This window comes from Trachemys scripta, chromosome 7 (genome assembly GCF_013100865.1).
Source record: "Trachemys scripta elegans isolate TJP31775 chromosome 7, CAS_Tse_1.0, whole genome shotgun sequence".
In the NCBI taxonomy this organism is placed as follows: Eukaryota; Metazoa; Chordata; order Testudines; family Emydidae; genus Trachemys; species Trachemys scripta.
Genome location: NC_048304.1, coordinates 35,509,189 through 35,532,107, shown reverse-complemented (window position 1 = coordinate 35,532,107; position 22,919 = coordinate 35,509,189). Strand labels below are relative to the sequence as shown.

At 37.8% G+C, this 22,919-nt stretch overlaps 1 protein-coding gene across 1 annotated transcript in view; it reads left to right on the top strand.

Annotated features, from left to right (window-relative positions):
* Positions 1-17,293, top strand: part of HDAC11 (histone deacetylase 11) — an 88,603-nt gene extending 71,310 nt beyond the window's left edge. The window contains exon 13 of the mRNA XM_034776359.1: positions 17,071-17,293. Within this exon, the coding sequence (XP_034632250.1) occupies positions 17,071-17,076 (6 nt within the window). The 3' untranslated portion in view covers positions 17,077-17,293. The remainder of the gene's footprint in view (positions 1-17,070) is intronic.
* The last annotated feature ends 5,626 nt before the right edge of the window (positions 17,294-22,919 follow it).

Genomic DNA, 22,919 nt, shown 5'->3' with positions numbered 1-22,919 from the left:
AGGCTGACAGCAGTGTCCATACTTATTGCAAAGAATGTAGCTAAACAAATTATTAATAAAAATGATCTGATAGTAATATAGATAGTAAGAGGGGAAACTCAATAGTTTATAATTAATTCAAATTATCACCCCTGATTTTCAAATGATTACTCGGTAATTTTTATATTTGGATAATAAATGCTTGATCACTATTGTACTGAATTCTAAATTCACTTATTTTTTTGGAAAGATTTCCAGTGCATGTAAATAACAAGGAGTCTGGTGGCACCTTAAAGACTAACAGATTTATTTGGGCATAAGCTTTCGTGAGTAAAAACCTCACTTCTTCGGATGCATCCGAAGAAGTGAGGTTTTTACTCACGAAAGCTTATGCCCAAATAAATCTGTTAGTCTTTAAGGTGCCACCAGACTCCTTGTTATTTACATGCACTGGAAATCTTTCCAAAAAAATAAGTGAATTTAGAATTCAGTACAATAGTGATCAAGCATTTATTATCCAAATATAAAAATTACCGAGTAATCATTTGAAAATCAGGGGTGATAATTTGAATTAATTATAAACTATTGAGTTTCCCCTCTTACTATCTATATTACTATCAGATCATTTTTATTAATAATTTGTTTAGCTACATTCTTTGCAATAAGTATGGACACTGCTGTCAGCCTTTTCTGTCAAGAAAAGATAAAAATAATTTTGCATTATTTTTAATTATTTTCTAGCCCATGTTTAAGTTTGGTACTGGGAAGTAGTTAACAAAAATATATCTATTTGTATGTCGATTAAACCATTCCTAATGCATTTGTAAAAAGAGAGATGGAAAATAGATTAAACATTACTGGATGTTGCAAATTATTGGAATTAAAGGAATGATATTTTACTTTTTAAAATGAAGGGATAGAGAGATAGTTGTGCAATTCATCTCTAGTTATTGATTCAGTGCTAATGTTTGTATAAAAGTTCTTATGAGTAATACTGAGAAAAATGGTCAATTGTTTGACTTCTTAAACCATACCATCTTATAAAGTAAATGAATTAGTTTATATTTTACTCCCTTTTCTCATACTGACTAAAATCTTCTCTAAACAAACTACAAATTTGAATAAGAAATGTTCACGTCCTATAATATGCAAATGAGGACCAAGGGATTGGTTCTTCAACTCTGTTTCCTGTCTCTTTAAAAATAAGGGCTTTAACAAAAGAGTGGTGAATAGTCAACATTTTTGCATCCTCAGACAGTCAATAAAGAACTTTAATTTTAAAAAATGATGTAATTTGAAAAGGTTACCTCTGAGGCATCTCTAAGAGTTACACCGTGGTTTTCAGAAGTACAGCGGCCCTCTTACCATTATTATTGGATAGTGTAATAGTAGGCAGTGGGTTTTTGTTCTATTAGTCTTGCACTTTTCACTTGCTCAAAGATTTGGCAGTAGACATAGCAGTAAGATACTGTCACTGATAGTAAACAAAATCACATACTAATTCAGAGGTAAATATACTGTGAAATATCTAAATAAGGCTTACTTTATTACTGAGATATATTAACTACAAAATCTTGAAATTGGGCTTTCTTGGAATGCCATGAATTGTCAACAAAATAATTTATTCAGTGGAGAATTGGGTGCACCTATTAAATGTAAAGAATTTGATCTTTGTATTAAATACAGTCTGTGCCATAGGATCATAGTTTTCTAAGTAGTATAAATATTTTGGAGAAGCCATTTTTCTTTGCCTTCTAAATGTTCACTTATATAGTGCTGGTTTCATGACATGAGTAGAGTTTCTGTCTTCACATGAAGGATGTCAACTTTTTTCTCTTAGTGATAGAATCAGCATGTAAAGTACTTAAGTAATGTTTAGTTGTAATTGAAATACTTACCTCAGTTAACACTAGTTCTCAGACTCTTGAGTCTGCTAGTTATAGAAAATTGTACAACTCGCTATAAATATTTGCTTTAAAATCTATTTAGCACACTGCACTAACGTTGAGTTACAACAATGTTATTAAAAAGCACTTTTAAAATTCTTACTGTAAGAATATTCAAAGTACTATTAAAATGTTGAGATTTATTTTTACTGATGTATTACTTAAAAATGTTCCTATACTTTCTTATAATTTTTATAAAATTACAGATTACATTTGTATCAAGCTAAACCTCTGTAATAGTGCCATATGGTCTTTTCAAAACGTGTTCTGTTTGTGTTTAATATATTTATATTACTCTCTTGGTGGAAATTAAAATGATGTTGAATAATGTTGACTGACTTTTCCTCCTGTACTCTTCTTTCTTTTCCCTTCCCCTTTTCACATTTAGTATATAACGGAAATCTCAGCAAAATAAACTCAGTATCAGCCTTAAGGAAGTTTGGAAGTTAATTTCATCACCACGCTTTAAAAATCAAAAGGAAATAGCTTAGGGTGAGATTTTCAAAAGAGGAAAGGGTGAGCCTGCAGGGAAGCCATACCCATAATGATGTAGTCCCATTCAGTGTACCTAAATCACTTAGATCTTAGACATGTAGCACACTCTTGATCTATCCAAATCTTTGGGTACTTACCTTTCATGTAAACAGCACACAAATAACTTTTTCTCCATAAGCAGTCCCTTTGACCATAGTGGAACTACTAACAAGAGTAATGTTCTCAAATGCATAAATATTGACTTCTGAAATAGAGTAGTCTAGTCTGAGAATCATATACCTGATCCTGCAAACACTAACGCATGTGCTTAACTTTACATGGATGACACATCCCATAATACTGTGCCCAAGTGTTTGCAGGATTGGTCCCATAGTTAGCCCACAGCAAACACTCATTGGCATTTTGGCATTTTTACTACTAGCTTTCAAAAATGGAAGCAGTATGTTTTCTCTCTCATATCTTAGAAAACCCCTAATGGAATGTATTTGATAGAACCACCGAACTGCTGTGAGAGATGTCAAGATTTAAAGGCATTTTTTCATTAATGTGGAAGAAAATTATGTTAAATGGTCTTGTGGCTAAGCCACAGGATGAAATTTAGTTGATTCTGGGGCAGAGTCTACCACTGACTTTCTGTGTGACCTAAACAAGTCACTTAATTGTTATGGCCCAAAGGTATTTAGGCACATAACTCCCATTGATTTCAGTGGTAGTTAGGAGCCTATATCTTTGAGGATCTGAGCCTATGTATCTAAGTTTTCCTGTCCACAAAGTGGAAATTTTATTTACATCACAGGTGTGTTGGGAGGATAAAAGAACTGGCTCATAACTTTTCTATATCTGTGCTGGAAGGAAGCACTCCATGCATGGGTCTCCCTCAGCTTGTGCCAACCAGGGGAACTGAAGTTAGCTCCATGGGTCCAACAGCCACACAGTAGGAGTGGGCGAAAATGGGGCAAGTTGGAGGAGTGTCACACAACTATTGCTCTATTTGGTACTTTGGAGTTGAGTCATTAAAGCTGATACAGCCCAAGCTTCTGTTATCCTTTCTGGTGTGCCCCTTCCCCCAGGGGTCTATCGCATCCTGGGGGAGTCTGGTTCTGCAGCTCCAACAGAGTCATCATACTATCAGGGACCAGAAGGGTGGGTCTCTGGGGGCAGAGCCATTGCAGAGATACAGAGGCTCAGTAAAGTTGGTGCTGGCTTTTGGGGGATCTGCCGGGTTTGTGATGGGTCGTGCAACATACACCATGGGGATCAGGGGAACCCCTGCCCTGCCCCCCACCATGCCTCTCCCAGTGGAATAATAGGGAAAAAAACTCCACAAGCGGGTTATCATGAAGATTCCCTCCCTGTGGGTTTTACTACAGGAGGTGGCGATCCGGACTATAAACATACATAAAACACTTGGAGATTCCCTCCTGGAAGGCACTGAAGAAGTTAACTAATCTTAGATTAAGATTATTAACCTTACAGAAGCAGATGAATTCTGAAATTAAATTATAACTCTTGAATTCTCAGCTGCATGTATTGTTATTGCAGCAATTTCCAGATAATACAGATTACTTATAAAATAAATTGGGTGTAAAAGATGAGCTGACTGGTTCATGTAATCATTGCCAAAAGAATACATTCAGCAGGACAGTAGCCTCCTGGATTACCTAGTCACTGGTGTGTTTTAGAAAGATTTTTATGAAATGAAATCCTGTGATTAATTATATTAAAATATAATTAGTAATTTAACCTTTAAACCATTTAAAATTTATTAACTGGACCTCTGTTGCAAGTTCAAATTAATTGATGTATCACCTCAGCCTCTTAAAGTAAGTTTGCAACCTGGGTTTTCTCATTATCATACTTTGCAAATATAAAGAAACTTGATTATCTGTATAAATTTGGCCCAACATTACTGGAAATATTAGTTTAAAACATTAGGGAACAAACCTTTTAGCATTATAAACCACATTCTCATCTCCAAATCCTGCTTAAGTCTGTATCTTATGGAGATCATAATTTTCTTCTAATTTCTAAATTATATTCTTAGCTCATACCATAACTCCTGTATTAAACTGTGATAGCAGTATAGGTATTTAATTGCAAACCAATGTTTTATTCAAGTACAGAGACCTTCATTAAGCTTTTCTGTTAGAATTATCCTTCTAAACTGATAACTAAACACTTGCCAAAATGATTCTCCAAATGTTCCCAAGACTATCTGTCTTGTAGAATTTATATGAGCACATATATCACCCCGGCAAGTTGCCCCTTTAAGCACTCTGTCATAACGTATTTCCTCTTAATTATTTTCAGTTTCATTATTTACAGTTTTCTACACATTTTATTAACTTTGGTTTTCCCAGTTTAGTTTTTATAGAAAATTCACCAGTTCATTCAGATTTTCTGGTGCCAGTCTAGATTAGTTAGTAATGTCTTCATTTTTATGTCTTCTTTATTAATTGTAACATTAACTTTATATGAACAACTCCACACCCCTGAATGTCCTCCCTACTTGTTTCAGTACTTAAAATTCAGTTCTTAGTGTTTTACAACTCATATTCCCTGTAGGTTGTACCACTATTGTCTTTAGGAGATGAGTTACTGGGCTACCTTCTTGTAAAACTTCCAGTGATTCTCTGAAATTTATTAGTCAAATATTAGTCTACTTAATTTTGGCTGTAACTTTATAATATTTAATTATAACTTCCCCACCATAAAAACTTAAAATGTTTCCCACAAATCAGAATATTGATCACCAGGAATCTGTAGATTATTACTATAAGGGGGACTGGTAATGTTATATAAAAATATTTCACCTCTAGGATGATTCTGATCCAGTCTGGAGGCCCAATTCTGCAATAATTCCATGCGCCATGTCCCAAATCTGAGTGCTTACAGGATCAGGCCCTTGTTAGTAACTGGAAGAAACATTTAATGGCTGTTTAGCCTGTGTGAAATGACTAGGTCTGAGGTCAGCTCCTAAGAGAGCTTCCACATCACACAAAACCACCACCATAATTGTAGAACTGTGCAAATAACTGACTTTTTGGTTCATCTGGCAGTTCTGAAAAATCACAATAAAAAGTTGCTTTGGGTAGACCTGAAATTATTTTTTTCCCCAATATTTCAGGCTACCCAATAACTGTAGTCTGCGACCAGGACTAAGATTCTTCTTGGTGTATTAAAGTGTGTATCAGTTGCCCAAAATTATTGATTAGCATTCATATGAGGACATAATACAATAACCTTTCAGACCCAAAAAGTGTCCATGTCAAGAACAGTTAATGTATATAGAATATATAGGACCTGTTCTCTTATCCATTCCTATGAAACTAGCTAGTCTTTTGTGTCTGCTGTGCAGCTGGAAGCTGCTGTTTGGTATGTAGATGTCAATTTTGCATTCTGTGTTGAACTTTGTAAGTTTCATTACATGCTGCACCAGTTCAAGCTTAACTGATGATAGCAGTGGCAGGAAGTATGTAGAAAACTTCCCTAGTGTAGAATAACAGTGTGCAGTCATAAAGGCAGCTTTCCTCTGAAGTACCTCATGCTGTGTGAAAGGGCTTTTTTATGCAACAGCATGTATCTGTCTAAGCACTCGGGGACAAATTTAGATTTGAGGTTGGTCCCAAAAAGTCAAACTGGAGCAATTAATATTGCCATTTCTGTCCATTTTTTGTTGGTTGGTTGGTTGGTTTCTTCCCATACAATAAGTACCAATGTTCTTTCACTAAAAAGAAAAATGTTTAAAGTTTTGAAATTTAACAGTGATTCACACAGAGGCATCGCCCGCAAAGTGAGAAAAATGGTTCATTATCAGAAAAAATCAATTTTTCATTTAAAAAGACGAATTAAGGTCTATTGATCTTTCTGTAGTACCCTAAAGTGACTCATGTATGGGGAGCAGTTTGTGTTGTACATTCATGCTGCTCCCTTAAATGTGTGCTTACCTTCCAGTGCTGCTAGTGTAATTACTAAAAGAAAAAACCAAAATACCTTTTATAATGAAGAATGTATTACAAGGAAATGAAACTAATGTGGTGGGACAAAAATATTGTTTGGTGTAGATACATCTTCTCAATATTCTTGTACTCACCCTAATTTTTCCAGTGATGGCAGCCAATGATCAGTTGCCTATCTGGCCCTAATTATTTTTTAAACTTTGCCTTGGTAGTTCCCATAATTCTACATTCTGAACCATTGAAGGTAAGATGCAAGGGGATCATCTCCCATTCCCATACCCTCTCTGAGGCAATTATAGTATCTGGTTACATGTAAAAGTAAGAGTATTCAGGAAAGACGAGAAGAATATATATTTTTTAATGTGACAATTGTTGTTGCTTCTTTACATCCCCCACGTTTTAGCTGTGCTGTTTATTTTCTCTTCCTGAAGGTGTGGAATTTACAGATTTATTCGTAGCAAATTCCCTCCCACTTCCAGCCCCCGTGTGCAGTCCCTGCTGCTCTAATTTTTTTGTAGTTCAGTTCTCTCCCCCTGTACGTTGGCTATTCCTCCAGTTTGGATGATGTCCTAATTTTGATCAGTGTTAAATTTATGTAATAGAAACAACCACACTGAATCAGACCAATGGTCCAGCTAGCCCAGATTCCTGTTTCCCTAGCACGAAGCACTTCAGAGGAAGGAGCAGGAAACCTGCTGCATAGATCCCAAAGCATCTTTTTCCCAATTCTCAGGGGCTTTTAGGCCAGGTCTAAAGTTAGATTGACCCAGCTATGTCACGCAGAGGTGTGAAAAATCCACACCCCCTGAGCGAGGTAGTTAAGGTGACCTAACCCACAGTCTCCACAGCGCTAGGTCGATGGAAGAATTCTTCCATCCACCTAGCTGCCACCTCTTGGGGAGGTGGATTAAGTACAGCAACTGGAGAACCTCTCCCATCCTTGTAGTATCTGCACTGAAGCACTGCAGCAACTCAGCTGCAGCGTTTCTAATGATGACATAAAGCCTTAATCGTTACTATTATCTCTGGATATTCTTGTTCTCTATAAAAATATTAAAAGAATGCTCTAAAGCAAGTATGTAGGAGCCCAAAAGGTTCTGTCTGTTTGATTGAAAAAACCAACCCTCTGGAAATCCTGAACGACCTGTAATTCTCAGGGAGCATTAGTTGAAGACTGACAGATGTTTCACTGTTCTTACTACAGAAGCAGCCCTATGGGCTACCTAGAAGTTCTCCTTTTTGTGCCAACAAAGACAATAAAACATTAATCCTGTCCTACCTTCCTCAATTCCCATCATTTCCCTAGGGTTTATTTCACTGTAATTACGTTCCGTTTGGATTGAACATTCAACATTCACCATAATGTTGAAACATGGACTTGTTTACACATGAAAGGTAGGGTGTGAATTTAAAATAGATTAACTATTCCTGATTCACTCCATGTGTGGATACTCTTATTCTGGAATAAGAGCATCCAACCACGAAGTAAATCAGGAATAACTATTTGGGAATAACTCTACAAATAGACAAGCCTGTAGAAAACAATGATGCCTGCTCAAAATGTTTCAGAATTTTTAATCTAAATTAATATTTGAGCCAGTCTTATTTAAAAACAACACCTCCTGCTCCCTCCCTCCCCAAATAAAGCCCTAACCACCTTTATCAAAATGGTGGCTACCTAAAGTTTTCCTAAACTTCTGCTGATTTTCAGCATCCTTCACAGGCAAAGAAATCCTTTGACCTATCAGGCCAAGTATCTCTGATAGTTTCATGTGATCATCTAATTTCAGTAAGAGACATGTATGTTGATGGTTTGTTCTCTGTTATTGCTGATAAGTATTAATTAAACCGCTGCTAAACTTGCTGGTTTAAATTAGCACTGAACTTTTTTTGTTACTTTATTTTTGAACTGTCTTGCACCCCTTGAGTTTAGCTTTGGTTTTGGCTCATTTGAATGGCAAAGGTGAAATTCAAAACATAACTGATAAATTGAGTTTAAACTCTCGGCATTCTAGGGCTCATAATTTGTAAAGTTTCACTGATCCAAAAGGCCCAGCTCCGTGATCAAGGGTTAGAAGTTTAATTTCCAAGCCACAAAACTGCGTCTCAAAAAAACTTGTACCTAGCTAGAAGCATTAAAAAGATTTGCTTTGACAAAAGGTTTGTGGGACTCATAGGGTATGTCTTCACTGCAATGTAAGCCTAGGTTAGTAGAACTCGAATTACCAGTCCCTGGGTTTGTTAACCTAGGGCTTGAGCATCTACACTCACTTGTAACCCCAGGTTAGGAATTGTTGAACCCTGAGGCTCCAGTATCTATGCAGCATTATGCAGGCCAGAGTCCAACCACCCATATCCCAGACTTCCTAGCACCCTCCCAAAATGTGGCCACTGTAGCCCTTTGTTTGTGGTGTAGTGTGGGAAAATTTGACTGTCCACCAAACTTGACTGCCCAGAGGACAAAGAAAGTCGGCCCAGAGGATTGTGGGATACTTTTGGTGGACTCCCAAATCACAAGTTCAGTGGGGCTGCGTCTACACTGCAAAGCAACAGGCTTGAACCCTGGGTCCCAGCTTGACTCAGGCTCAGAACCTGCACCCCCCCGGGGGACCCTAGGCACAAAGCCTGGGTTAGTGCAATTTTACACTGCAGTTTAGACATACCCATAAAGAGCTACGTAAGTCTGAATTCCGGTCCATGTTAGAAGACAGAGCTAGCAGGATGCTACCTGGTTACAGATTTTGTTGTGAAAGGCTTGCATTGCACTAGTAACAGAAGTTCCTTCTCTCATTATGCATATCATTGTAGGATTGGGCCCATAAGGTATAACAGAAGAGAAGATCAATACAAAATATTTAATAGAACTTTTATTTTAGAATAAAGGATGTTTGTTTTGGAGGCAGAGCGTATTCTATTGAAAACATATTTTTTCATAGGGTATAAGAATGTGGATACTTCAGTGGCTTTTTTAGCTACAACACAAACATTAGTTTGTTGCTAGCAATCTACACACAGAATGTTTCAAATTATATATCTATAGGAGATTTCATATTTTGATATGTTATGGATTGTATAACAGTTGTAACCCATTAGGTTTGTTCCATTTCTAGTCTACAGCTGGTAATGCATTCAGCGAAGAATTATCTAAAGCCTGTGGTTCATGAAAATAGCCTCATACTGGCCAAATTTCACTGGTTTCAAGTTCTTACACAATCTGGTTTTGAACTTCAGAGTTTAACTCGTAAAAGATATCCACAAAGCAGAGTCCCAGGTTTGTAGCAGAACTGATTATAAGAAACACCCCACAAAGGAATTTGAAAATTGCTATAGCTGGATTTTTGCCATTTGAAAATTGATTAAAATCTGGAGCTTAAGCAAAGGAATTGATAGCAAGATGAATATGCATGGGGAAGACAGGCCATGAATATGACTGTATAGTCAGTGTCCAAACGGTCTCATATGAGAATGGCAGCTGATTGCAAGATCCATCCAAACACAGCTCTGGAAACTATTTTATAGCATCATTGGTGGGTATGGACCTTTACAGACACATGCAAAACAAAGAACCAATTTTTGATCTGTTACACTATTATAAATCTGATTAAAGCAACATCCTTGAAGTCAGTGGAATTGCATTCACACTGACATAAATGAGAGCAGACTGACCCAAAAGCCCTCCTCTGAAGAACTTATGATACAGAGACCTGATTGTGGAAATACTAATGGACATAATGCTTACTACCCCGCATAGCACTATATCTGGTAATGATTGCAGGCTCAGGTTCTAGGGACTCTTTATTGTCTTCACTGGAGCTAGTTTAATGAGTAAAGGATGTGTGGTTAGGTGCTAAGTTAGATAATGTACAGACAGAAGGTGGCAAGGCAGGAGATGCAACAAGCTCATGTGATTTGGATTGCTTATGTTTGACACCCATTTTATAGTTACAGGAGAGTGGGAAGGAATTAGTTTGGTTGTGTTGTAATTTTTATTATGTTTTATATTGTAGGCAAGAGAGTCTGGTTAAAGGTGGAAAGTTAACTGAACAAAGTGAATAGTCAGGAGGAACTTTCAAGGAAGAGCATATGTACATCTTTTTGGAAAGGAAAAATGTCGTACATGAAGATACAGTATTGTGCAGAGGCTTGAGATACTGATATTAGCCAGATATTGATCTTAATTATGCTAGAGTAACGTCCGATCAGAATTTGTGTCACCATACAAAAGATGTAAGATAGAAGCAAGATACTAGATAAAAGGAGCAAAAGATACTAGATAGAAATATTGTGGAAATAATATGACAGATCTCTGGTATGCTTTATTGCTTTGGATTATAGGAAAATACATTGTAAGGCAGATTGTTGATTTACTGCAAATTACTACAGACAACAGGACATAGTTCAACAATCCTTCTTGTACATTTTTGAAAGTGTTTGCGAAAGGACATAGAAGTCTGTTGTATTTTACATTTTTGCTTCATATTTGCAAAGAAAAGGATTCATTTGGCCAAAATGTTTTCCAACGTGAAGTTTCCCACAGTAAACTTCCACCATAATGCCGGTGTGCCATTAGTTCACCAAATTGTCATGACATTTTAGTTGTGTTAACGTTCCAGAGAGTCCAATGAAAGGAATTCTAGCAAAGTGGAACAGCAATAAATTTGACTGTTGGCAAGTTAAGGTGCTGGCTATATGCCAGTTGTGGGACTTGCCCCAATACAAACTTCTTAGTAGTAAAGTTACTAAGTTAGTTAAGCTACTAAAATCATAATTACTCAAACTTTTATTTTAGCACAGAAGCAAATAATTGTATTAACTAATAAATTGGCACATTCCGCAGAACAAAGTGTACTGTCCACTGTCTGCCTTGGTATTCCTCCTCATTTGCCAAACCTATCAGCCCACATCATTTTTTCCCACTTGGGTATGGGGATGTTTTAGTTCTTAGGCCCTGTCTGTTCTTAATTTAGAAATCATGTTAACTTAAGCATGGCTTGTGTTAGAAAAGAGCTAATGTGCTTTGCCTGCCCAGTGCCTCATCATATTATGAGTGTCTTGACTTAGACATCTGTATTGACTAAGGATGAAAGTGGCAAACAGGTCAAATTTTTACTTTTTGAGGAGCTCTTTGTCAGACTTAGTTTTGTTCCATTGCTGCTTTCACAATATTATAGGTTCCCTTCCTGCTCCCCCATCCGCCCCCACCCCCCCATTTTTTAGTTTGCTGACAGTGCAGGAGGGGGCATACCAGCATATTCCAGTTATCTCTTCTATCTCCGCCTCTTTTCCCCAGCCTCCTTTTCCCTTTTGTTGTAGTAGTGTTAGCCATGTCTTCTTCTTTCCTTTGGGAGATGGAATCCAGACTGAAGCCTGTAAGTTGTACTTCATTTTCAGACTCTTCTTTTTACTACTCCCCCCACAGATTCATTGGTCTGGGAGTTCTGAAGTCACTTTTGAATCTTGTTGCCATGGCCAGCTATTTATTCTCTCTCTCTCTCTCTCTCTCTCACTCTCACACACACACACACACACACACACACAGCCAGCCAGCTATTTATTCTCTCTCTCTCACACACACACACACACACACACACACACACACACTCACACACAACTCTATCTTGTCTTAATCACTAGCCCCACACATTGTAGCTTCAGCCATCTTCTCCTAGTCAGTGAAATGACCCCAGTACAAAGTGCCAAGTGAGAGAAATGTACTCCAGTTGCCCTCTCTTGAAGCAGCTACTTTGGGGAGAGCTTTCCTCTTCTTGCTGTGATCCAGAAACTAATAAAATGATAATTCTGGATTCAATCTTTGACCAGTCTGGTACTGCTGCCAGGAACTGACGGCATTTGCTGAGTTCAGATAGATCTAAGATTTAGGAGCTTGCTGCTGATGTGCTATGCCAATTATTGTTGTATAATTGCAAACATATTCTTTCTTCCCTTGTTATTTTTTCCTAAGTACAATAATTTTCTTTAATATCAACTAGATATATGCACCCTCAGCAAGTTCGCAGATGACACTAAGCTGGGGGAGAGGTAGATATGCTGGAGGGTAGGGATGGGGTCCAGAGTGACCTAGACAAATTGGAGGATTGGGCCAAAAGAAATCTGATGAGATTCAACAGGGACAAGTGCAGAGTCCTGCACTTAGGAAGGAAGAATCCCATGCACCACTACAGGCTGGGGACCAACTGGCTAAGCAGCAGTTCTGCAGAAAAGGACTAGGGGATTAGAGTGTGCCTTCATTGCCAAGAAGGCCAACAGCATATTGGGCTGCATTAGTAGGAGCTTTGCCAGCAGATTGAGGGAAGTGATTATTCCCCTCTATTTGCACTGGTGAGGCCCCATCTGGAGTATTGCATCCAGTTTTGGTCCCCCCACTACAGAAGGGATGACAAATTGGAGAGAGTCCAGCGGAGGACAACAATAATGATTAGGGGGCTGGGGCACATGACTTACGAGGAGAGGCTGAGGGAACTGGGCTTATTTAGTCTACAGAAGAGAAGAGTGAGGGGGGATTTGATGTCAGCCTTCAACTACCTGAAGGGGGGTTCCAAAGAGGATGGAGCTAGGCTGTTCTCAGTGATGGCAGATGACCAAACAAGAAGCAGTGGTCTCAAGTTGCACTGGGAGAGGTCTAGGTTGGATATTAGGAAACACTATTTCACTATGAGTGTGGTGAAGCACTGGAATGGGTTACCTAGGGCGGTGGTGGAATCTCCATCCTTAGAGGTTTTTAAGGCCCAGCTTGACAAAGCCTTGGCCGGGGTAATTTAGTTGGTGTTGGTCCTGCTTTGAGCAGGGGGGTTGGACTAGATGACCTCCTGAGGTCTCTTCCAACCCAAATATTCTGTGATTCTAGATGACTCTGCAGTGCCCAGCAGATCAGAAGCAGTAACAGAGGGGCTAATCCTGAGAGGTGCTGAACACTTGTAACTTGCATTGAATTCAGTGGGAGTGGCAGGTGCTCAGCAACTCTCAGGATCAGGCCCAGAGTTTGCAAACTATGTCATCCCAGACTAAAACCCTCCAGAATGTCCAGTGACATAGTTCAGCTCATGGTGCTTGTACTGTGGAGCTTTGAGGGGGAAGGTTGCTTTTTTGAAGGCCTATTGGATTTCCTCTTCCACACCCCTACTTCCCTCCTCCTCCCCCACCACTTTCTTTATTCAGACCATACTAGTGTAACCAATCTCTCTATTCACAGAGATGGAGGAGGCTCCCTCCAGAGCCTGCTAATGGTCTTGGAGAGCTACATGAAGTACTAGTTTCTATTGGAAACTGAGCATATTGGGCCTGGTTCTCATTAAGGCCCCTTTACACCAGAGCAAGGGGTAAAACTGGAAATCAGGTGGTGGGCTAAGTGACAATCTGATTCCGTCCTGCTCCCGGATCAGTGCAGCAATGCTGCTGCCCTTTGCACGGGGCTTGTAGCGAAGCCACAATGTAGCCCTTATTTTAATACAGCACTTTGAACATATACAATCTTAGTGTGCTGAGTATAATACTGTAATTATTTTCTGAAACCAAATTCAAAATATTGTGGGAAAAGGCAAAGCTGCTTTCATGGGAAAAATTGAATAGGCATAGGAAATAAATGTGGTGGGGCTGTAGTTCTGAATGGGTATGACGGGTCCCAATTCTGATTCTCATTACATTGGTTTTACCCGAGACTAACATTTTGCCTGGAGTTGAATTAAGTACAGCAGTCGTGGAAAGACAGCCAGTTGTAGGAGATATTGAACACGTTACAAATACAACACTTACGTTTTGCCAACTCAATGGCATGTAGAACCACAACAGTCTTCATTTGTTAATTTTTCCTTCCATACTGAATCTTGGTGTTACAGATAATTTGTTAAATTGCATATTCTCAGATATAAAGGTAGTTAATTTTTTCCACCAATAAAAGCCAATCTTTGGAACAATTCTGTATATCTTTCCAATTGTGATATAATTCTTTTTATGGAAACCTCAAGAGAATTGACTATTTTAGGCGGGTAATGAATATACAGTCATTTTTTCAAGTTTACAAGTTTTTCTGTGACATAAACTGAATACTGCATTTTTAAAACATATGGTGGAAATTTCTGCCTTCTTTTTAATGTCTTATAATTAAGCCTTAAATATATCAAATCATGAGTAGATGCAGTACATTGTAAGTGCTGAGGAATCTGTCCATTTTCTTTCAGTTTTGAGGTCTAAAGAAGTTTGCAACAAAACCTATAACCAAAAGGTGAAACCTGCAGTGATAAAAATGTCTCAGTTGTTCCATGACTTTGCCCTGATTTGCATCGCAGGCAGAGGAGAGAGAGCAATTTGAATTGAAGAAAAAGTAATTGATGAGTCATCAAAATGGAGGGCGATGAAAAGCTCATTACAAATAAAAGGCTGCGGCTTGCCCTCTACTGCCGTAATGCACAGGGATGAATGCAGATGGTGCGGGAAGCCTTTCTTTGCCCCCGTGCAAGGAATAAGGCAGGATCTCTCCATAGCATTCACACTATGCTCACTCCCCCAGCTGCCAAGACATTAGTCCACAGCCTAGTTATTTCATGTGATGACTATTCTTCCCTGGCCTCCCTCTTTCCCACTTTTCACCACCACAATCCATCAGAGGATATTGCCACCATAATAATTTTCCTTTTCTGTGCTTGTGACCTTGACTTCTTCCCTTCTCTAACTTCCTGTCTCCTTCTGCATACAGCTAATGGGTAAGGTTTTTAAGAATGGGGCCTTAAAGCCAGGATCTTCTCTCCATACTTAGGTGCTTAAAAAAACTGGCCTGGTTTTACCCGAGAGCATCCAGCAGCTCCTGTTGGCTCTTCCTTGTGTTTGTACAAGGCCCAGCACCATGGGTTCCCAATCCGGATGGGATCTCTGGGCTCTGCCTTAATACAATGTTTAGCAATAATAACTGTGCTTTTAAACTGCTTAGATTTTAAGTTGGTGTTCCTTTCAAATAAAAATCAACTCCAACAAATTATCTGAAGCAGACAGAGCTATTTTTGTGGGTGGTTTGGAAAGTAGTGTATTTGACAGTTCTTGGCTTGAAAACGTTATACTTGTCTCAGACTGTTACCATAAATTATGCCAGAGTCACTTTACAACTCTCTTTGCCGAGACCATATCCTGTGGTAAACCTGGAAGTGCAGACCAATTAAAAACAGGTTTGAAGAAGTGTTACTACAGGTGACGTGACTACCATAGTTCTTATGGTGTAAAAAGATGCAGGACATAAGTGAAAGAGAAAGGTTCAGAAGCAAAGACTATAATAGGTTCTGAAACACTGGATAGTATCAGTTAGAATTGTTTGCTTTTTTCAAAGCAGCCATAGTTAGTTAATTATTTGAACATCATGAAATTTGAGCAATAATTTATTTCAAATATTAGTTGCTGATTTCAACGATTTCTAGAATAAAGTTTACAAGATAGTGCAGTCTTAACTCAGGCCCCAGAGCAGCAAAACACTTAAGCATAAGCTTAAGTTGAAGCATGGGAGTAGTCCTATTGAATGTGTCCTGACTTTAGAGGAGCTGTGAACCCACAATTCCAAGTGAAGTCAATAGGAAACACAGGTGACCAGCTCCTCTGAGATTCGGGCCGCTGATATTCTGATCTCATCAGTATATAGGGTGACCAGATGTCCCAATTTTATAGGGACAGTCCCGATTTTTGGGTCTTTTTTTTGTATAGGTTCCTATTACCCCCTGCTCCCATCCAGATTTTTCACACTTGCTGTCTGGTCACCCAATCAGTATAAATCAGGAGTTAACAATGATAAAGTCATTGAAGTTATTGTGGTGAAAAACTGGTGTGAAAAAGACGTCAGGAGCCTGATTTTAATCTGTGTACATCAACTGTCATCATCCCTATCTTTAAATGTTATCTGTAACAAGTTCCTAATGTCATATTTGTGGGAGGTGGTATTGGAAGTTGCTAAATGAAATGTGGGTGAAATTGAGCCTCTTTTGGACAAATTATGTTAGCTTCAGGGAACACCATCTCTGAAATTCACTCTGAGGTTTATTTTCTTAATTTTGGCCCATCATTTCCTGAGTCCCTCTTTCATCAGATAGATTTGTTGTGTTAAACTGTTGATTGTTTGCTTTAGCAATATTAAATATAATTTAGAGATTATGGAGAAATGCTTTGAGAAAGGAAAGAGAATTTAAACTGTAGATAACCTGGTGGGAGCAGAGGATGAAGTCCCACAAACAAATGTGCATGATGGTACTCTCAGCTGCCAGAATTATATCAGTGCCGTGAAGATTCATGTTGAGGTACATAAAACCAGAAACAAAATTCATGTCCAATTATTTTTAAATTAAGACTGGATGTTTTTCTAAAAGATCTGCTCTAGGAATTATTTTGGGGAGTGGTATGTGCTATACTGAAGGTCAGCCTAGATGATCCAGTGGTCCCTTCTGACCTTAGAATCTGCAAATATGAATCTATTGAATGGCGTTGACAGCTATAAATACTGAAAGTCAAAGGAATATTTTAAAATGGTAGAAAAGTAAATGAAGCAACAAGTTTTAACCGTTCTTGTATTAAAAAGAGAAAAGTCAAATTTTTGGCATTCATTCTACTTCCTTTACCCCATCCCATGCATAGTCTCTGTACCTTGTAAATACATATATTGGATTACAATAATCTTATGTCCCTTATTTTTTATTTTTTTCTAGATTTAAACATTAAATTGGAGGCTTATCGTTTTCAAGTTATGACGCCATAGGGAGAACACATTATTATTACTGGAGAGGTAGCTATACATCCCACAGATTTGGTTCATGATTGATTCCTTACCACACAACCTTTGCATAAAACTACTTATTTATTGCTGTATATGTGCATCAAGTAGATTATTAGCTAATAAAAACATTTCTCCCTATGTGTTGCAAAGGTGATAGATGCACAAAAGATAAATAAAGCAATGCATTTCTTCCACTGCACTTTTATTATGAGTAATTTAAATTTCCTTGCTATTGATATATTGTTTAATTCTTAGAAAGTTACTGATGCTGCAAGAATTATAAGAGTTCTTAATATTAAAACTTGCTTTTTAAGGACACTTTATTGACAAATTGGAAAACAGCAGAAGTAGGATTGCCAATTTTGGTTGGACATATTCCTGGAGTTTTCATCACATGACATATCTTTAATTAAAAATTAATCTTTAATTCCTGGAGACTCCAGGACAATCCTGGAGGGCTGGCAACTCTAAGCAGAAATTAACTTAGTCTAGTTTATTTGTCTGTAGAACTGATATATAATCTACTCAAACCAATCTTAATTAACAGCCAGAGCAGGTATTAATAGTACTTAGTAACAAACCCTATGATAAAAAAGAATATACTAAAATGTGCAACGGATATGATAAAAGACAAGAATTTTCTTTATTTTTTTCTGGCCTATATTCACTTAGTCTTTAGGGAGTAGAATATTAAAACAGGAATTGATTAATGACAACATTATGAGAAGATATTATACAGTTTCCTCAGTCCATCAAGAAGATTTCACATAGCTTATTGTGATTATCAACTCATGATCTTGTATCTAGATACTGGAATTAGGTTTTTTCAGATTAACCATATCATAACTGTGACCATGACCACAAAATACCATTTAATTGACCAGACTTATATGCTGTTGTGTAATGCTTTGCATTTATCTCTATATACATCCATGAAGCAACTGTTTTCTATATAGATTTCCTTTGTTGCTTTGCTCATTTCTCACTTGATTTATTTAAAAGAAATGAAACTGTGTGACCATCACTGGCCAAGTACAACAAGATTAGCGGTTATCACAGAAAGGTCTCCTGGTTTTCTGAATTTATCATTCATTAAATGACAAGGTTGAAATAACTAGTAAAGTGTGATTTAATACCATCTTATTTGATGGTGTTCTGACATATGTACTTTGGTTTGCAAGTGTTGGGAATAAGTACATATACATGCAGAGATTTGCTGTTTGTCAGAAGTTCATAGTAACTGAATTAGTGTTATGAAAGATGCCTTTTATTATAGCTTTCCAAGGCAAAACTGATGTAGCTCCATTGACTTAAGTGAAGATGATCTAAATTATTAGGCACAAATTCAACAAGGTAATTTAGCTTGTACCTAACTTTAGGAACGTGAATAATCCCATTGATCAGCCTGTGCTCTTTTAACTCGCTCCCAAAAGTGTCTAATGTAAGTCAGTAATAAGTCATGGGTAAAATTTTCAAAACACCTAAGTGATATAGGCGCCTAAGCCCTATTAAAAGTCAGTGGAAGCTAAAAGGAAGCTAATTCAAAAGGAAGGCTGAGTTTCTGCCCTCAGTTTATCCTGTTCTGCCTTGGAATTGCATATGTCACACTATGCATGATATTGGACTGCTTGTAATATCTTTTTTAATACAGTAGTTAAAGTTGGAGTGTCAGCCTTAATTATGAATCTCCTTGCTTGTATTGGCTTCTCAACTATGTAATTACTTACAGTAAATATGGGGGTTTTCCTATTAATTTAATTTATTTCTCATGGGATTTGTAGACAGAGAAAAATTCCTCATGCAACAGCAGGAGAGCTGCGATTATCATTTTGAGATGTTGTGGTTCCTTGTCTCTTGGGGCTATTTTACAGACTCAATAAAGGGTGCAATCTCATTGTACCTAAAAGTTACAAAGGGAATACAGATCGGTCTCTGTCTTAAAAATCCTTATGAAATATTTGTGGGGAAAGGTTTTGCACATGCACATTGTTATAACTGTGCTTTTAGAAATGAAGTGACCTGCTCAGGTTTTTCATTAAAAGGTTTTACTGGATATTCAAATAGAAAATATACATGTCCAAATTTTCTGAAATTATTGCTTTACAGGGGAACAACTAATGGGAAATAAAAGGTCTCCAAACCTCTAATTTGGAAGCTTATTACTTTATACCTGCACATTTTAGTTTGCTCTGTTTGCTCACGCAAATGTTGTTTGTATGGGCAAAGGGTATGCACAAAATAAGCATGTGCAAAGGTAGAGGTTGCATTTTAAACGCAACCTACTGGGCCAATAGGCTCTGATTACAGGGATTAGTATTGCATGGTTACGCTGATAATGGTGGATTATAGAAATATTTGCAGGCAGATGTGATTGTAAATGATTTAAAAAACCAACAATTCACCGTCATAGTCTGACTCCAGTAAACTATGTAAGTGTCTAAATCAGGTATCAGGCCACAATAGATGTCAGCCCTTCACAATATAGTTATATTAGCTCTGTCTTTTAAATACTCGAGGCCCTTGACTAATGGTCTGAAAAAATTATTAGCTTGGAAAACAAAGCTGAGTCACTGATTAAGGAGTGCAGAAAAAAGCACCTGAAATAATTACCATCACCATTTCTTATACTCTTATCAATTAAAAACTGAGAAGCTGTTTTTTGTAATGTAAGAAAAGTCAAGGTTTTTTAGGCTTCAATGAAGCAATTTGCAGGTTTTCACAAACAGAGAGGTATGCATACAGTATCCTTTCCAGGCTTAATTTCCTCATACTCTTTATTGAAATTAAACACTTTCAGATTATAGGTAAAATCAAGATGCCAACCCTTCGGCCTTCCCCAAGGATTACCATTCACTACTCTTCAGGCCCATTTAATGTATGATAATACAAAGAGGAATCTTTCACATCTTGTTAGACTTGTGTTTGCAGTGCATCTTTAGTAGCCCGTATTGTCTTATGCTGTTTTGATATACCTGCACGACTTGGGAGCACACAGGCAGATATGACTACATGTGATTATGTTCTACACTATCTGAATCATTAGCTTATTGAGTGCAGCTCAGTTAAAAAAAAAGGGATGAGAGATCATAATTCATTATGACTGTGGTGCTTTGTCAGAAGGCTTAGTTTAAATGAAATTCCGTTCTTTCTCAGATAAGGGCAGGGAAAACTTCAGCCTAGATATGGACAATGTAAATCTATGAAGTAGTGCCAAGGACAAAGTCAGCAATGTTGGGCTTGATTTATTATATATTTTCCTAAAAAGGATGATGATCAGAAGGTTGGATTTGATTTCGTTTTCACCACTGAGAGATTTCTAGTAAAAAAAAAAAATTACCATACAATGGACATGACAAAACAATAGTAGATATGGCAACGGCTACACTTCTTGGGGTTTTTTTTTCATGGTATTTATTGGTTATAGGTAGTACAGTCTTTCAGCATGTGTTTGGGTAAACAAATTATCTTCAAGAGGCACTGACTCTGGGAAATATGATTGTCCCTCCAAATTGCACATTGCCACACAATTCTATTCATGTTGTATCACACAGTGTTAGGAAGCTCATCTACATGGGTTTTAGACCCAGAACGAGGTATCATAAGGAATCCAGGGTACATTTCAACCTTCCTGTAAGAGGGAAATTGTGAATGTTTGGGAGACCTTCCCTTCAGAAATGTACAGTTCCACAATGTTGTTTTAGTGCAAGTAATCAGACAGTGATGCTTTAAATCTACAGACGAGGGAAGATGGGGTCGTTCTTCTCATAGCAGCTAAATTTCTAGGTTTGAAATTGGAGTAATATCCACTTAGACTTTTATTTTCTTCTGCAGTTCATCTTGGAGAGATGAATGCTGTTATTATAGCATTATAGACAAACTAAATCATTCTGAGATAGAATCCTCTGAGTCCTTGACCTGGAAACTGTAAATCAGTTCTTTCTAAAGATGGAAAGCAAATGTTTGTCTTTTACCACAGATATGACCAGGAAGCTGCCAGTCTTCTGCACAAGAAAAGGGAAAATCCACTGACTTGTAGGGAATAAAGGCTAATAAAGATTCTAGTGAAGCTTGGGAGAAACAATTCAGCTGTTTGAGTGCCCTTCTATTGGCTGATTATAACTTTAAGATTTGTTCTGATGACCCAGGTTAAGAGGGAGAGCCTGAAAAGATTGGCAGATTCAAAGAGCTGGCTCTGTTCCTCTCATTGCTTAGAAAAAATCCATTAGACAAAAAAAAAATCAAAAACAAAATTTGCTACTTTGCATGATATCAATTGTGTACTGCTTCCTATGCTCCCGCAACAGTGGTTTGATTTTCTTCAGCCTTGTCCATGGTATTGTTCAGACTGCTTTGCTGGGAGATAATCTACTTTATGTTTCTCATGATCCTGCAGAAGGTCAAATCATTTCTGCCTAGTAGCCAGATTAATAAGTGAGCACTGCATCTAAAATGGCTTGTTAAAAGCTCCCTCCTGCCATAAAGTTAGTAACATAGTGTTCTGTTTTACTCTGTTTAAGTTCCCACACTGCACCCATCATCATGGAATCTTCAGAAACAATCTCTTTTCCTTTTAAAAGATATATTTATTAAAGAAGTAACCATCTGTAAATACAATGGAAATTAGAAGCTAAGCATAACAACAAAAAATATGGAGCTGCAGTAGCTGAGGTTTCAAACGAAGTCTGGAAGGATTTTCCCTTTGGGTAGTAGTAACTTGTAGCCCTGGAATCAGAGTATGCTGCAAGCTCTGTCTTTAAATAGATATGTACAATGATCCAACAGACCTTTTTCAAAATTATTATTAAAAAATTCCACCTGCAAACCATTTCTGAATGTCCTCTCAAGTTCCCCATCTGAGCTCATTAGGTCATCCTAAAGGAGCAGGAATCTTTTATCACAATTGTAGTAATATGCCATCTTAGCCATAGGCCATAGTGCTCAAGTTTTTTTTACAGTATCGTTTCCTACAACCCCAGCACAGGCTACAGGCTTCTGGTCCAGTCTTGCACTGAAATCAATGGCAATTTTGCCTTTGGCATATAGTATTTGGCATTTGAGCTGTTTTGACTGGCTACACAAGACGCTGCTTATGTTTTTATTTGCTGATTGGCTGAGAATAGTTCTTTGACTCATGTTCCCAATGTGAAGTAGAATTCATAAATGTACAAACTCTAAAATAACACTGGATGCCAATGGCCCCAACTAGCTGCTGTAGCAGTCAGGGAACACTTGGGCAGGTAAGTCCTAGCCATGCCTTTTTTTCTCTCCCAGGTAAGCCCCTTTGCCAGCTGCAAGGAAGGAGGTTGGTGTAGGAGCCATTATGCTGGCTCTTTGCCATCAAAGCATTCTCCTACACTGGAATTATCTTTCCTTGGCCCGCGGCGCCAGTTTTAGGACTGCTTTATGTTGCTGGCGTGGAACAAAGCACCTGGAATGCAGAGAAGAATATGGGCCATTATCATCTCTAGATTTCAAGAGCACTTTTAATCCCTGACCATATTGTTTCCTGCCAGTTTACAATACTTAAGGTTCAAAATGAAGAGTTAGTAATGTTATGAAGCAGAGAAATAGAATTCTATGTATGTGATATGAAGGGATCCCTAATTAAGCATGAGATGGTTGAGTTGCAGGCTAATTATCTTTCCCATCTGCCATTTAATAGGATTTTGTAACTCTTGGGGTTTAAGGTTTGTCTGTTTTCACTTTCCTTCATTGTAAAACCTGGACATCTATACCAAAGCCAGCAATGAAACTAAGCACGTTAAGATAATAAATATCTAA